Here is a 16,401-nt window from a genome sequence, read left to right on the forward strand (position 1 = left end):
CTATTATTCTGACATTTCACATTCTTAAAGTAGTGATCCTAACTGACCTAAGACAGGGAATGTTTTCTAAGATTAAATGTCAGGAATTGTGAAAAACTGAGTTTAAATGTATTTGGCTAAGGTGTATGTATTCTGACTTCAACTGTATTTACAAATCCCTTAAAACAAAGAACAACCTGGCTGGCTGCCATCTCGTGACAGTGCCAGAATTATTCTAGCTATTTTGATCCAGCCGTGAGTAAGCATCAAGAACCTCAATACAGGTGCTTAGCACACAGCCACTCATTAACCCAATTTAAATTTTGGGAGGAACACAGTGGATCAAGTAGCATCTGTGGAGCCAGTGGGATTGTTAATGTTTTGGGTTGAGAATTCATGTCAGCACCTGCTGAGTTCCTCCAGCAGTTTGCCTTTCTGCACCAGATTACAGCAACAACAGTCTTGCATTTCCAGTCTTGCTGCCTTAGTTTTAACACGTTGAAGAATTGACAACTTCATAAAACTGAAACCTCAGCAATCATCAAACTATTCCACTTTTGATGGCATGATAGAGATGGAAATTGACCAGCTGAGTCCTGAGACCTGCTAAAATAATATTCTGGAACTGAAATGACTAGTCACTAACAAGCACAGCAATGACTCCAATAACTGGGAGGTACCTCCCACTTACCAGTTCAGCTTTGTTTGGAGACCTTGATGTCCTGGTAATTATTGTGTCCATTCCTTTTTTAAACAAAACTATTTTCTTAGTTAACTAACAGATTGCAGAGGGAAATCTGTGCTTCTATATTTTACACAGAAACTAATGATGACGTTAAGGTAGGAGACTGGGCTACTAATATTTCCCTGCTTTGCCATTCATCAAAATTGCAATTGCTGGTTAACAGTCCATTCATGTGGACTTTTGCAAGGCCTTCAACAGGTGTTGAATGGTATGTTCATCTGAAAAGTGAAGTCCCATAAAATCCAAGGAGAACTAGTTAGATGGATTCAAAATTGGCTTGGAGGTAGGAAGCTGGTGGTGATGAGTGAAAGCTGTTGCTTAGAATGGAGGCTGGTGGATAGTGGTATACCTCAAGGGTCAACGATGGGACACTTGTTATTCATTATTTATATAAATGACTTGGATGCAAATGATATGAAATTATGTGTTGCTGATGATGAAGAAGGTTATCATAGATTAAAAGGGGATCTTGATTAGCCAGGGAAATGGGCTGGGGACTGATTATGTACTGTAACTGAAAATCCACTGCTAGAATCTGTAGTCAAAAGATTAATTCTACCGACTAGAAGAATGACTTTGACATTTACATTTCTTGCCTGGTTTACAGTTTTATGATCAGTTCAGTTGTTCCCCCCCCACAACAAAAACCTTTCACTCCAACAATTCCAATATGACCTTTTGTTCAGTTCATTTACGTGACTTGAATACGCTTCGGACTTTGACACCAGTAGTGCAATGCTAACCTGTCTCCACCTTGCTAATATTTTTGAATATTTTGCAATATGCCAAAACAAACTCGTTTCTATGCTTTGTACTTGTCATAATCTGCCCTTCAGTGATAAACTGGACAAAGATTAGATTTCATGTTTCTTTCCTACTTGGTCTTTCGATTATTGCCTCCATTCAGCAGAATTGTTAGTTTATAAGAATCAAAATCTTAGAATCTTGCAGCATGGAAGAAAGTCCCTGGGGCACAACTGCCCATACTGAAAGAGATAAGCACACTCAATTATAGTAGTTCAATTGCAACTTACATTGATCGTAGACTTTAGGTCTGTACTCGCCACCAAAACATTCAAACTCCAATGTCTCATCATTTAGATCGAACTCTTCTACTACGGTATCATTGAATTTGTACCATTTCCCTTTGCCACCAGCCCTGTGAAGTCAAAAAAGTTTAAAGTGAGCTCAGAACCAAAGCTACATACACCACACTACTTATAGTTCCAATGCTGTAAGCCTTCATAATGTTCACTTTGCCTTCATAATGTTCACTTTTACATTATTGATTTACCATCTAATGTAAATTGACTTGACTTAATTAAAAATAACCAACTCATTTTCACCCACCTCCTGTCCTTGATGAATGAGTAATAATGTCCAGCATGTGCCTGGCCACTATGAACAATCACTCCAACCAGCTCATAGTTTTCAGTTGGGGCACCTTTTTTTCTTGGAGAGCCGCCTCCCATGTGATCACCTGCTTTGCCATTTTCACCATGTTCAGAAGAGTGCTCTTGACGCGCCATTCCAGACACGGTATAGGGCTCCATGTTAAGAAGCCAAGGAAACTAGGAGAAAACAAACAGAATTAGATTGGATAACTAATCATGCTTGTGCAAGTTGTAAATACTGAAGTTAAAATCTTACGGTTCAGCAGCATAAAACAATGGAAGCATATTTCCAAGCAATGGACCAGAACTGAGAGCCAGTGGTGAGCCACCCTTACTTTCCACTGATGGTCTTGACAAATGGAAAGGAATAGAATTTACAATGTGATTCTAAAATAAAACAGCAAACTGCTCGAGGAACTCTGGGTCTGTGGAGGGAAATGGACAGTTGATGTTTTGGGTTGAGACCCTTCACCTGGAATGGAAGACTTGGGGTGGGGGAGTTCAGGAAGCCTGTACAATGAGATGAAGAGCAGGTGGGGTAAGAGCTGGTAAATAACAGCCGGATCCAGGTGAGGAGTGGTGACTGGGAGATGAAAGAGGGATGAGTGGATCCTGGGAGATGATAGGTAGCCACAACAGAGAGCTGCAGATGATTGAACCCACAAGGAAAGAAATGTTGAGCATGGAACTAAATATAGAAAATGGGTTGGGCAGGTGTCACATTCTTAGAATAAGGGGTTGACCATTAAAAATAGTGACAAGATTCCTCATCCTAAGGTTAATTCTGATTTTATTTCTTACGTGCATTTGTAAAGAAGTTTGACCATTTCTGGATGTTCATGGCATTAAGAAACATAGGAATTTTATTAAAATTCAATTTAAAAACTTTAAAAATGTCTGAAAGCTCATAATCACCACCACCTTAAAGAATTAGCACGTGTTGACTGCACATTTACCCGTATTTGTTCATCGTACTTGATAGAACGGCCACTCTCCCAGTCAAACCCAAATCTCATTAAATGGATGACTAACACACTTGGTAGAGACTTGATGCACATTCGCTTCACTGTTGTCCTCTGGAAGATGGAACACAAGTGTTTAGGAATAATTACAAAAACATTCCACAATTCTGCAAGGAGACTTAACCAGATTTAAAAGTTAAAAATAGGTTGGAACAAGCCACTGGAAACTTGATAAGGTCTTTTCCAAAATGCATTAATACCTCTCTGGAACTCTTTTCCTTCATAGAACATTTACAGATAGTGGGATAGAAAAGGGGATGAGAACATTGGTATCAATGCAGGAAGAGAAAAATACACAGAAAACTGTAGGTGGAAAGGGAGGATTTAGAACAGAGGCAAAGGTGAGGCTATGAGGAGATGAAAATTATTTTAATGAAGGTACTGATAGTCTGGACACAAAAGGGGGGATGAAGTGAATGGTGAACAAAATGTGGAATAGGGAAGTAAATGAGAAGCAGACATGTTAGATGAATTTAAGGTCATGAAGGATTGAAAATGTACATTTCTGCAAGACAGTCCAGTCTAAAGATGACAGTAGACACGATTTTCAAAGGCAGACAGCTGAAGGAATAAATGGCTGAAAACACAGTGTTTGAGATACAAAACTCAATTAAAATGCAATAAAAATCAGAATCATGTGTAATGCAGATCTATTGATGAAACACTCTCACTGGAATTGTCCAAAAACAAGAAAGCTTTCATTCATGAACCTCAGCAGGATTGCAGTTGGCTACTTTTGAATACAGAGAATTTTAGTTAATTGGGGCAGTAGGAACAACCCTTAAAAAAAATTGAGAAAATAGTGATTTCCTTTATTTATTTGGGACTATACTGCTTAATTGGCATAGAAGAATGTCTCCAAACAGTTTCTAACTAGCTTCAGTCACTTGAACTCATGTAACTGTTAGACACTGAACTGTGCTTACAGCAAACAATTCTTAAAAGCTTTATTTGAGTGCACTTGTGTTCAAAAAGCAGTGATTTTTGTCACTGATAGTTGGGGAAAAATAAGCAGTAAGACAATTTAGAATTGTTTTGCTCACTGTGGTTTCAAGCGCTGAGGATTGGAGATGCCAGAAACAGCCCAGAGTGAAAATGAAACAGTTTGACTACTTCAACAAGTTAGAAACTACGAAGAATTTGAAGGTATTACTAATCATCTTGAATATTACAATGAAAATGAAGATTTGGAGAATGCCATCGTCAAAAGCATTGTATGAAGTCAGTCCATTATCTGCACTAGGTGTCTGCTCTAATTTTGTTCATTTACAGTCAACCAAAAGAACATGGCAACGTGTTGGTTGCTCGTTGTATCTGACGATGACAGTGTGAACATCACACTTCTAAAACCCGGGCTTTAGAATGGGTAAAACCGCTGCACTGGGACAGTTCCACCCTTTTGACCTCAGAAGTCTAGTTCCAGTGGTACAAATAGATGTCATAAACTAGTCTTCCTTGGTTACAGTGAATAACTATGACTTCTTCTGTGTCTTATCATGCCTTCACTCTCCTTGAAGTATTTGCAGAACCGCCTTCTTGGCTAATGGAGCTCACTGTTGATCTCATCTACCCAGACTGCTGGAGTTGATTTCACATCCTATGTTAAATCCCCATTTCACCGGTGTGTAATGCCCACCGCTAAACTCACCTGGTTTAGCCCAGGTTTCGAAGTGACCTACCAGGGTGTGGTTGCTGTCGCATGCAAACAGCTATTTGGAGCCACAGGTGAGAATTAAGTGTCTGATTGGGACCAAAAATGAGTGAGCTGCCCCAGAACGGACACAATATGCCAGTTTACCAGAGGTTCAACCCTTCCCTAGATACCCCATACAAGGAACTAAAACACACTTTTATAGTACTCTAGGACCATTGGCAGTATTCTAATTTGCTCTGTACTTCATTTAAATCAAATGGATTCCAGTAAATAGTGACACATTAAATTTCCAGCAACTCTAATACACATTTTTTCAGATATTTACAGGTTAGGAATTTTTTTTACGTGATTTTTTTTATCGAATTATCCCTTGGCCTGCTCTTTAAATTTGGCTTATGTTATTTTTCAGCTTAAACCTTTTCAAAAACGATTAATAGCTATTATTTATAAACAGTTAATGAATGCTTGCATGTCGCCTAATGATAGGGTTCAACGCATCGGGGAAGTAGAACTTCAACATTCACTTTCAGACAATCAATGGAGTAAGATTTATTATTTAGTCAATAATTCATCTATCTGCGTACGCCATATCTTAATTCAGTTTAAGATAGTACACAGGGCCCATATGTCCAAAGATAAATTGGAGCATATTTTTCCTAATATAAGCCCTATTTGCGACAGATGTAACACAGAAGTGGCTAATCTAACTCATAGGTTTTGGTCATGTGTAAGTTTAAACAATTTTTGGAGGGATGTGTTTGGAATATTATCTGAAGTTATAGATGTGGATGTTCAACCTAATCCACTTACAGCAGTTTTTGGGATTATTCCAGAGGAAGCAAGCAAAGTGTCTGCTTCCACCCAACATGTGATAGCTTTTTCAACTATACTGGCTAGGAGAGCTATTTTGCGACACTGGAAAGAATCTAACCCACCTACTGTTTTTTATTGGTTCTCCTCCATTATGTCATGTCTAAGCTTGGAGAAAATTAGAAGCTGGACATTTTAATACATCCTTTAATTTTGAACAAGTCTGGTGACCCTTTATTCAATATTTTCAGATGACCCAATTTATTTATTTATTTATCTATCTTTCTTTATTCTCTTTTGGGGAAAATCCTTATCCGTGAAGGTTCGGAGATGACTGGAAGGATGTTTTTTTCCCTCCCGTTTTTAAAAAAGTTTTATCCTCAATTGGACTGCCCAATCTTTCTTTTTCTTTCTCTTTTTTTTAAATTTCAGTTTAGTTCGTGGTTTTTTTCCCCTTTATCAAATAATATTTCCAGTCTTTTTTTATGATTGCTATGAGTTGTAGTTTTTTTTGACCATTGTATATATAACAGCATAATATTTTACCTATTTGATTTTGACATTATATACTTTCTGTTTTTATTATTGCTGTTTATATGTCTTTTATATTATCGGTTTGATAAACTCCTATGATTTGTATATTCTTTATTTGAAAATCAATAAAAAGATAGGAAAATGAAAAAAAAATTTCATGTGTTTATTTTTCTGACTCATTATTGAAGAACAATTTGAAAAGCTTGTGCCATTAATACATTGAATAATGTGGGCCAATACAAGTACAATAATGCACTGGATAATAGCTCTGACTGGAATGCAAGGTCAAATGATACACTTTTGCCTTCTAACAGTTTAATCCTCTTACTATTTTGGGAGGTGGAAGAACCCAAGTATTTGGGAAAGAGCTTTAAACAAACATTTAAATCGCTGAGCCACACACTTATCGATTCAGGTAAAGCTTCTTCTCCCTTGCCATCAGATTTCAGAATGGACATTGAACTTCATACTTTTGTTTATACCCAAAGAGTCAAGAAACAATTTTGTTGCAATGTTCTCTATGTCCGGATAACACTATGCATCCTCATAAAGGTAATAATTTGCTTTTAAAGCCCTCATTAACCTCTATTCAATTTAAACAGTTTCGTTCAGTGTTCCCATATACTTCAGCTTTAAGCATTTCAATATCTCACCTTTTCTTTACATTTCTCACAGTAGTATGCATTGCCTCCTTCAAGCACCTCGCCTCTTACAAACTGATCCAGTGATATTTCCAGGCTTTGGCATGATGTTACCCCCAGGTTCAGTGCCATGAATGCTTCTTCACGCTCATATCTACAGGGAAAAAGAAAATATATATTTAGTTAGCACACATGAGGAAATCTGCAGATGCTGGAAATTCAAGCAACAAAATGCTGGTGGAACGCAGCAGGCCAGACAGCATCTATGGGAAGAAGCAATGTCAACATTTCCGGCCAAGTCCCTTCGTCAGGACTAACTGAAATAAAAGATGGTAAGAGATTTGGAAGTAGGAGTGGGAGGGGGAAGTCCGAAATGATAGGAGAAGACCGGAGGGGGAGGGGTGAAGCCAAGAGCTGGAAAGGTGATTGGCATAGCAGTTGCTCAGAGATAGATGAAATGTTGAGTGTTTATTTCAAATAAAAAGATTTACTGAATCTCAAGTGTATTCAATGACACTAATGTCATCAAGTCTCTCATTACCTAACGTGGAGTAATGGTGCAGCATTAATGCTGATGCCTCACAGTTTAAGACATGTGACTTTGATTCTGACCTTGGGTGCTTGTACACTCTTATTGTGACCATGTGGATTTACCCTAGGTGCTCTGATTTCCTCCCACATCGCAAGTACATTTGGTAGGCTATTTCGCTAACTAATCTGATTAATGTAGATTAAAGACAAAGAAAATAAAAGCAGAGCAAGTATGTGAAAGAACAAATTGCAGTGGTACATGCAAATAAGGAAACGTAGAATAAATCTATTGCCACTGTTCCTGAGACTCAACGTGCAGTTGATGGGCTAAGCAGCCTCGATATGTGTACTTATCAGTATCTCAGCAGTCATCAAACAGAAACTCAGCTGAACCAACCACAAAATATTGCAGCTCCCAGAGCAAGAGAAAAACCTGAGTGAATCACCTCTCGACATTCCAATGCTTTTGTACTTTTACTAGGAGACAGATGGAATACTTTCCACTTGTCTGAATGAGATCAATTCCAATTCTCAGGAAGGTGAAGGACAAGCAAGACAAAGCAACATGCTTGCCTGGCACCCATCAACCACTCTAAACATTCATTTCCTGCACTACTCAAAAAGCACCTCGGAAAACCACGACCTGTATAACTAGAATGTAAAGGAATAGCCAGTGCAAGGAAACAGCACCACCTACAGGCTCTTCTGCAAGTTGCGTACTGTCCTCACTTAATTTCTATCAGTCATTGGGTCTAAATTAGTGGGCTCCTCCTGGGGAATTTCTAAGTGGGTAGCAAAGATACGCTGGTGGGGAGGGTGCTCGGTAGCAAGGGTGGCAGCTGAGGGATTACAGGCTTAATTTAAGAAATTAATTACTTATACACACGTTGTTTAATTATACCTCAAGGTTCTATAATTGATTACAATAATCACATAATCATTTCATCCCTTGTTAACCTACTGTTTTCTTTGATTTTATTCAAAACTCATTATCTCATTATAGTTGTTGAAAAGCAATGTGACATTTCGGTATTTGTCATATCATGAGAAATCTGGACTGAAGAAGCTGTTATTTCCAGGCCCAGTGTGCACATTATTGCCATTTATTACTGCAGTACAGTGTTAGCTAGTATGACTCTCATACTCTAATCACGCAGTGGAGCAATTCCTGAGAATTAGGGTATAGAATTCAATGGAATAAAGTTCTGAAACTACCCTTTTGAATGGTTTTGAGCATATTTCTCTAGCCCACAGCTCAACTGAGATATTGCTGCCCCTCTTTATGTACCTTCAAGTAGAGAGCCAGGGTTTGCCTGAGCTATGACGACATTGTAACTTTCCCCTTCACTGATCGCAGTGCATGAGGCTCAGCTAATACAATGGGCGATTGACAGTGGTCGTTAATCCATAATGAAAATGGCAGAAGCAGGCCAAACTAAAAAAGTGTAGATAGTATAGTGTGGAGTTTCTAAAATATGGATTTATATCAGCACCAAGCAAACAACAGCAGTCAATGTGTCTGTTGTGTGAAAAGTATTTCAGATGAGGCAATGAAACCATCCAGGCTTTTAGAACATTTGAAGAGAATATACTCTGATTGAGCACACAAGAACTTGACTTGTTTTCATTCACTTAGTGAAAACTTTCAGAAAACAGAAAACACTTCAAAACACGTATGCCAGCACTTCACAAGAAAATAGTAATGGGTCGTGTGCTGCATACAACATTTCATTTCAGGTCCCACACAAATGGAAAAGAACTGATTCTTCCAGCAGTAAAGGAGGTTCTGAGTAAGGCTTTGAGTAAGTCACCAGACCAAATAAGTGATTCCACTCAGTGGCAACTCTGTTCAAAAATGAATAGATGAAATATCTGACATTGTGCAAAACACATTGTGCAACATTGGACAACAGAATTTGCTCTGCAGTTGGATGAGTCAACTTTGCTTCTTGGTTAAGTTCGCTTCATAAAAGTATGGGGCAAGAGTTGTTTTTTGCAAGAGGACAAGAAACAGATATGAAAGGGGAGCCAATAATTCGAGTTGTTGAACAATTTTTCAAAGGATATTCTACTCATCACCACTGTTGCTTATTCAACAGATGGGGCACCAATGACATGATGTAACAGTGGGTTTATTATTTTCTTGAAAAAGCTGTACCTAGCATACCTACTATTCACAATGTATTTTACAGACAACACCTTGTCACAAAAAAACTGAAGTGATTGGCTGAACAACTCAATAAATACTGCTTTCACATCGGTAAATAAAATCAAGTCCCGTGCTCTCAATTCGCAACTATTTTGAGAGCTTTGTATTGAGAATGAATAGTTTGAATGCTTGATGTTATATACAGAAGTCAGATGGCTCTCAAAAGGAAACTGCCTGAGACGGTTTTATGTGCTGTTTGAAATTATGACAGAATTCTTTGAAGACTTGAATGCCTCATTCAGTAATCAACTCAAGAATGTTAGATACGACATTGCTTATTTATCAAAATTATTTGCAAAACTTAATGAAATCAATTCTCAATTGCAAGGAAATTAAGTGAATTTTATCAAAGTCAAATCAGTCCGTCTCCACATTTCTGTCCAAGTTAACCCTATTTAAGAACAACATTGGCTGTCATGGCCTTTTCCAATTTCTGAGCATCTCTGAGTTGGAAGAGAAAGAAAGAATACCAAATGATAATCTTCAAGTATACTATGCCCACCTGGGTGAGCTGTATATAGACATGTCAGAGAGATTTCAGGATCTTCTCGATCCAAGTTCTCAACTGGGTAATAAATTCATTTCTGACCATTTGCAATGAGGAATTAACAGGAAGGATAGGGGAAGAACAGATCTTGCTATAAAATGACTTTGAGTTAAAGCCGAGTTTCAAAAAAGACCATATCAAGACTTTTGGTTGCAGAAAGAAATATCTGAATGTTATCCTACAATGTGGTAAAAGGTCAAAGGTTTCTTTTTGCTTTTTCAACATCATATTTAGTGGAGTGCAGATTCAGCGCAGTTGCCCAATTTCTTTCAAATCATCGAAACAGATCGCAAATGACTGAATGTGGAGATCTGAGACTCCACTGAGTAACATTCAGGCTGAAGTTGCAGAGCTGATATCACTGCACCAAGTCCACCCATCTCATTGAAGCATGAAAAAGCAGTGTATAGTTGGACTACTACTCTAATCTGTAAAATTGTTGTAGCTTTAAATATATTTGAATATTTTTTGCTATTATTTTCTTTCACTGTGCATCATAAATCAAAGTTCTTTATAGTTTTTATGTAATGGCCAGAAAGGGAGGGAAAGGCACTGGGGATGTGGTCAGGGAGCCAAGGGGGTGATAACCCAAAAATGTTTGGGAACCACTAAATTCTGCAACTCTCCACCTAACAGCACTTTGGGAGTATTTTCACCAAGAGGCTTCAGAGGCTCACTACTATTTTCTCAATTACAATAAATGTTGGCCTAGCCTGTGACAGTTTACAGAAAATAACATTCAAAATACATTCGTTTAAGTATATGGACATTTTTTCTCAAAATGGTGCTAAATTGCAGTCTCTTACCGAGGTCGCAATTCAGACTTAAATTCACTTTTGAGTTTTTTTAATGTTGGTAGGGATGTTCTTGGGGCGAGGGGGGGGAGAGAGGGAGGAGGGAGAAGGTGCGGGGGGGGGAGCAGGAGCAGGAGAGGGTTTAGGAACAGGGGTGTGGGGGAATTGGAAGAGAGGTTGGTCTAAGTCTCAGCTGTGTTTGAAGGTCAGCGATGTGGACATGGTTGGATGCCAGGCCAGCATGCCAGTGAGGACAGGGTGCCCCTAGCTAAGCAAATTATAGAGACCAGAGTTCGTGGCCTAGCACTTGGGGTCCTGTCATTAGTGAGTCCAGAGCTCAAGGACTGAAGATCGAGTCCTCATTTGTCATTATTGGCAGTCTTGGGTCGATACTTAAGATCAGAGCATGAAGGTTGACTGGAAATCCAAAAGTCAAGGCTGGATGGCCAGAGCCTCGAATCTGTGAATCTCTGTGATATGGCTGGGGGAGTCGAAAGCAATGTGTGCGAATCAATGAATCCGCTGGAGGTTAAAGCTGGCCTCTCCTGGGGTTGGAGGACTGTGCATTTTCACAGGTGGGTGGGTAGGAGGAACAGAGCTTGCTTTGCTGTTGTTGCTTTGTCGCTTGGTTTTGTTGTGTTCTGTGCTGTTCTTCCGAGCATGGTGGACACGTTATATTTGCACCAGGCTGTGTGGTGACACTTGCAGACTGCCTCCAGCATATCCTTGGGTGTACTGGCCGTTAATGCAAATGACGCCTTTTCAACGTATCTTTCAATGTACAGTTGCTAGAAAAAGTTTTTTGAACCCTCTGCAATTATCTGGCTTTCTGCAATAATTACTCATAAAATGTGGTCTGATCTTTATCTTTAGTAAGTCATAATAATAGACAAACATAACCTGCCTAAACTAATAACACACAAACAATTGTACTTGTTATTAATACTGAGTACACCATTTAAACAATCACAGTCTAGGTTCAAAAAAATACATGAACCTCTGGGGTAATGCTGTCTACAAAAGCTATTTGGGGTTAAGTGTTCCAATCCATGAGATGAGATTGGGGGAGTGGGTTGTGGAGGGGCCCTGCCCTATAAAAAAAGATACACAAAATCAGGTTACTGACAGAGCCTGCTCTTCTCAAGAAAGATCTGTTTATATGCACTATGCCTCGATCATAACAACTTTCAGCGGACCTTAGAAGAATTGTAGAGATGCAGGAAGCTGGAAAAAACTACAAAACATTTCTAAAGACCTGAGTGTTCATCAGTCCAGAGCAAGAGAAATTGCCTACAAATGGAGGAAATTCAGTACTGTTGCTACTCTCCCTAGGAGTGGACATCCTGCAAAGCCCGCACAAAGAGAACAACGTGCAGTGCTGAAGAAGGTGAAAAAGAACCCAAAGAAAATAGCAAAAGACCGGCAGAAATCTCCAGAACTTGCCAAAGTCTCTGTTCATGTGTCTACTGTAAGAAAAACACTGAACAAGAATGGTGTTCACGGAAGGACACCACGGAGGAAACCACTCTCCCAAAAAAAAAATATTGCTGCATGTCTTAAGTTTGAGAAGACCACCTGAATGTCCCACATTGCTTCTGGGACTGTGTTCTGTGGACGGATGAGACAAAAGGCAGAAACATGCCCTATCATGCTTAGAGAAAAAAGGGAACTGCACACAAACACCAAAACCGTATCTGAACTGTGAAGCATAGTGGGAGGAGCATCATGGTTTTGGGCTGCTTTGCTGCCTCAGGGCCTGGACAGCTTGCAATCATTGAGGGAACAATGAATTCAAAATTGTATCAAGACATCTTACAGGAAAATGTCAGTGTAGTAGTCTGTCACCTGAAGCTTAATACAAGTAAGATGATGCAACAAGATAATGATCCGAAACACAAGAGTAAATCAGCATAATGGTTTAAAAAGAAGAATATTTGTGTTTTTGAATAGACAAGTCAATCTAGACCTTAAATCAATTGAGAATCTGTGGCATGACTTGATGAGGGTTGTTTGTGTAAGGTATCCCATTTAAGGAGGAGGAACTTAGGAGAAATAATGGCGCCTAATGGCAACTCCTTTGCTTGCATCTTCGGAAACAGCTCTATTACCATCTTTAATATCTCTATTTTTCCCTTTCAGGGTCCTTTTGAGGACCCTGACCTGGAGTTACATGCTGACTATGGTTCTTTCCAGGAATGGGACCCGCTCTTGGGGTTTCACTACTGGCCGTTATTCAGCACGCCAAGAATGCGGCCTAAGATTCAGCTCGCCTTTGGCGGCCTGAGATCTTGTGGCTCTGGAGTTGGGCGGATTGAAGGTTAGTGTCCAGGCTGGAGATCAGTGCATCATGGGAGACGGAAGATCTAAGGTGGTGTGCCCAGAGACCTGAGATCTTCAGGCACAGAGGGCAGAAAAAGTGACACAACGGGCTTTTAACATTGTAAACCAATGAGTTGTTTGTTATGTCACCCTCTCACTGTGAAACTGAGATACCGCTTTCTCCCTTATTGGGGGGGGGGGGGGTGGAAAGAAAGAAAGGAGAGAGGAGAGAGAGAGGGGAGAGGGGAGAGATAGACAGACACTATGGTATGTTGAATACTGGGTGAACAAGTAGCCTCTGGAGTACTGCATGTCTGTGTCTTTGTCATTGCTTTGCTCCGCTTGAGTGCTCAGTGGCAGGTGCCGATGCTTTTTTTTGCTGGTGGGGGGAGGGGATTGTTGCTTGCTGCCGCTTATGCGCGAGAGGGAGGGGAGCTGGGGGGAACCTTGGAGTTCTAATATTTAACTGTCATTCATTGTCTGGGGGCACTCCTGTTCTTCGTGGATGATTGCGAAGAAAAATAATTTCAGGATATATACTGTATAACATTTTTCTGACACTAAATGTACCTTTGAAACCTTTGAAATATGGATGAACTCTGTACGGAGGAATGGTCTAAAATTCCTCCTCACCGCTGTGCAAGTCTGATCAGCGGCTACAGAAATGTTTGGTGGAGGTTATTGCTGCTGAAGGAGGTTCTACCAGTTATTAAATACAAGGGTTTATACACTTTTTCCAGCCTAAACTGTGAATGACTAAACAATGTGTTCAATAAAGACATGAAATGTGCAATTATTTGTGTGTTATTAGTTTAGGCAGAATTTGTTTGTTTATTATTGTGACTTAGTTGAAAATCAGACCACAATTTAAAAGTAATTAATGCAGAAAATGAAGTAATTACAAAGGGTTCACAACTTCTTTTTACATGTGATAAATAAACCTGAATCAAATAGGAAGGGTTCAGTGAAAAATAGGCAACATGTGCTCAGATGGAGCTAGTTTGGTGGGGACCATGGTTAGAATGGATGAGTTGGGCCTAAGGGCCTGTTTCCTTGCTGTGTTACTCTACGACTATGAATGCCCCTTATTCCAAATTGGAGAAATCTATTAACTACAATAATTTCCTCTTCTTCACTTATAGTAGACTTGTCAAGATTAAGTTCCAAACTTCTCTTCTGTAATGTCCTGGTTAAGATTTTAACAGCTAGGCTGTAGGTATTTCATTTGAGCAGTTCTGTAAGAGCAGTCTGTTCTGCTTTTAGCATCTTTAGGTTTGAGCTAGAGCTAAAGGTAAGGGGCTGGTTTGTTCAGCTGTCTGGGTCAGACAGTCAAAGTGGTGGAATTGGGACAAGGTTCTGGAGAATGCTAGGCGGAGAGGTTTTGGTGACGGACACTGGTGTGGGTTGAGGTCTTTTATCGGCGGGAGCTGGGAAAAGACAGGAGGGAAGATGGCTGAGGATGCCATCCTGGTTGCCCAAGGTGCTTTGTGCAGATGAATGGCTTCAAGGATGAAGGGCCAACGCTCCTGTGGGGGAGCCTGTCCATTCAAGATGGATTTTGAGTGACATTTGGAAGGTGGTGTGTGCTTTCATACAAACCATGGGTCCAGCATGTGAGTTAAACACAACTTCAAGATGAGCTCCAACTTATGTGCACATTTGGACTGGGTTAAATGTAATGAAGCCCCTGTTTTCTCCCCCCCTTTTTTCAACTAGCTGTTCAATAAAGCTGAAAATTGTAAATCTACTTTCTTTATATTTGTACACAGCGTATGATCTGTTATTTCTTGCTGATGGGTAATTGCGAGTGGGCAGCATTTTCTCAGACTGGGGTATGGGTATTTGAAACATCTGACTCTCCCAGTCTGGTGGGACCTAAGTCATATTGACGCTGAATGTATGGAGTTTGAGGAAGGTGGTTTTCTCACCGCTGAGTCCATTGGCTCGTTAGCAAGGGGCTAACCAGCAGTGTTTCTAGAGACATCCAGTAAAAAGGGGTATCACTTACATAACATCTTCCACAATTCACTGAGGGTTCTAACTTACTTTAAAAATTCCTTGAAAAAAATTAGTTAAGTGAAAAAAAAATCCCACTGACCTGTGAGGACAATCTTTGCAGATCTTCTGGTCAGAAAAAATACCCTGGAAAGTGTTCTTAAAAATTTGTTCACGCCCAAGTTTCTGTGGAGAGAAAGAATTACTGTGTGCACATTGCAAATTATAAGAGATGCAGAATGTGTATATGGCCCTAAGAAATCTTGTGTACCTACCTTCAGGTGCTCATCCAGCTGGTCTATCAAACTAGTAAAAAATTCATAAGCGTCTTGCTGCTCACGTACATACAGCTCCTTATTCCACATTTTAAAAATCTGTGGAGAAGGACAGATAAATCAATTCTTTTTATAAGTTTGCTATAGGATTTTCTGGACAATCTGAATCATACCAGAGCACTCCACTCTATACCCCATGCTCTATTAGTTGCTAGCAATCTTTCCTCTTCCCTCCTAGTCCTGATGGAAAATCTTGACAGGAAACACCTTTAGCTTTTTGCCTCCATAGATGCTGTTTGACCTGATGTGTTCTTCCTGCATTCTATTTTGTTTTGTTTTCTGGACAGCCATTTAGAACCCATAGAACATTACAGCACAGAAACAGGCCATTTTTCTGCCTAGTCCCACTGACCTGCACCTGGCCCATATCCCTCCATACACCTCTCATTCAATATTTACTTTGAATATTACATGTGCCCTTTTCATACCATCTAATACTGTGAGGACAGAAGGTAAATATCTTCAAATCTCTCCCTGTGCATAGCTTACTTAGATTGACAGCAGGAATGCCACAGATTTCTTTTCTCTGGTGATATGCTGAGATTAGAAACTATGTAATGCAACATGGGCAGGTGAGTATAAGGAAAAATCTATTTTTGGGGAGGCGCATGCAAATACCCTTAATTTTATGAAGTGCCTGAGGCACAAATTTCCATAATTTCATTGAAAAAATATAATTACTGCACCCTGCTTGTCACCACCATTATTCCCTGATCCTGTGGAGCATGCAAATCGAGTGGATGCACCAGAGTAACAAAGAAACTAAGTCAAAGGTGGGAAAATTAAAGGTTAGGCAGCAGACACTTACAAGTGCTGACACAAAATAGGGGAAACAACAGTTGGGAAACAAAAGACCATGTGGAATTTAGACACATTCAGGAGTTTGATGTTG

At 39.7% G+C, this 16,401-nt stretch overlaps 1 protein-coding gene across 4 annotated transcripts in view; it reads right to left on the reverse strand.

Annotated features, from left to right (window-relative positions):
* The window catches only part of usp24 (ubiquitin specific peptidase 24), a 222,592-nt gene that overhangs the window by 65,707 nt on the left and 140,484 nt on the right, over positions 1-16,401 (reverse strand). For all 4 annotated transcript variants that reach the window (XM_073062880.1, XM_073062879.1, XM_073062878.1 and 1 more), the window contains 6 exons: positions 15,450-15,548; positions 15,278-15,360; positions 6,792-6,933; positions 3,075-3,194; positions 2,075-2,295; positions 1,759-1,883 (listed from right to left, as the gene is read on the reverse strand). In XM_073062880.1, coding sequence (XP_072918981.1) covers positions 1,759-1,883; positions 2,075-2,295; positions 3,075-3,194; positions 6,792-6,933; positions 15,278-15,360; positions 15,450-15,548 — 790 coding nt within the window. The remainder of the gene's footprint in view (positions 1-1,758; positions 1,884-2,074; positions 2,296-3,074; positions 3,195-6,791; positions 6,934-15,277; positions 15,361-15,449; positions 15,549-16,401) is intronic.

The sequence above is a fragment of the Hemitrygon akajei genome, chromosome 12 (assembly GCF_048418815.1).
Source record: "Hemitrygon akajei chromosome 12, sHemAka1.3, whole genome shotgun sequence".
Classification (NCBI taxonomy): domain Eukaryota; kingdom Metazoa; phylum Chordata; class Chondrichthyes; order Myliobatiformes; family Dasyatidae; genus Hemitrygon; species Hemitrygon akajei.